Source organism: Penaeus monodon, chromosome 22, assembly GCF_015228065.2.
Source record: "Penaeus monodon isolate SGIC_2016 chromosome 22, NSTDA_Pmon_1, whole genome shotgun sequence".
NCBI classification, from domain to species: domain Eukaryota; kingdom Metazoa; phylum Arthropoda; class Malacostraca; order Decapoda; family Penaeidae; genus Penaeus; species Penaeus monodon.
The window spans coordinates 25,692,115-25,692,640 of record NC_051407.1 but is presented as its reverse complement, the minus strand read 5'-3'; the positions used below and the strand labels follow the sequence as shown (position 1 = coordinate 25,692,640).

The 526-nt window shown below is 33.1% G+C and overlaps 1 protein-coding gene across 1 annotated transcript in view; it reads right to left on the bottom strand.

Moving 5' to 3' along the window:
* LOC119587377 (dedicator of cytokinesis protein 4-like) overlaps window positions 1-526 on the bottom strand; it is a 46,579-nt gene that overhangs the window by 30,527 nt on the left and 15,526 nt on the right. Inside the window, exon 18 of the mRNA XM_037936121.1 lies at window positions 262-303. Coding sequence (XP_037792049.1) covers window positions 262-303 — 42 coding nt within the window. The remainder of the gene's footprint in view (window positions 1-261; window positions 304-526) is intronic.

Sequence of the window (526 nt, the reverse complement as noted above, 5' to 3'; positions counted from 1 at the left end):
GGGGAAAGGGGGGACAGGGAATTTTGAAAAGGAAGAAAAACAAGTAGAAAAATGACAACAAGACAATGAGGGGGGGGGAGGGAAAAGGAAGCAGAGGAAAGAAAGAGTAAAAAACCATCGTCTTAAAAATATTTTAAAAGAATTTAGGGAAATTCTTCATACCAGCAGTTTTGGACCTGGTTAAACCCCGAGTGCTTTAAACAGGGTGGCATTGAAGGATTACTGAGATGGTTTGCAACTTCCCCAGGGTTTTTTTAGCACCGAGTGGCTGATCGCATGCCCCCGAAGATGCCCCTAATGTAACTGACAAAAGGGAAAATAAATTTTAAAAAAAGTAAAAATTTTTTAAATGAGGCAACTGTCAAGAAAAAATTGGCTGTAAAAAAAACCCCAGTGCAAAAAAACTATTTTCTTGTACTTTAAAATGTTTACATACATAGAAAATAAACAATTTTTTAAATTTTATTGCACACATCAACATAAAATAAAATAAAAAATACATACTAAAAAATTAAAATTTTAAAAT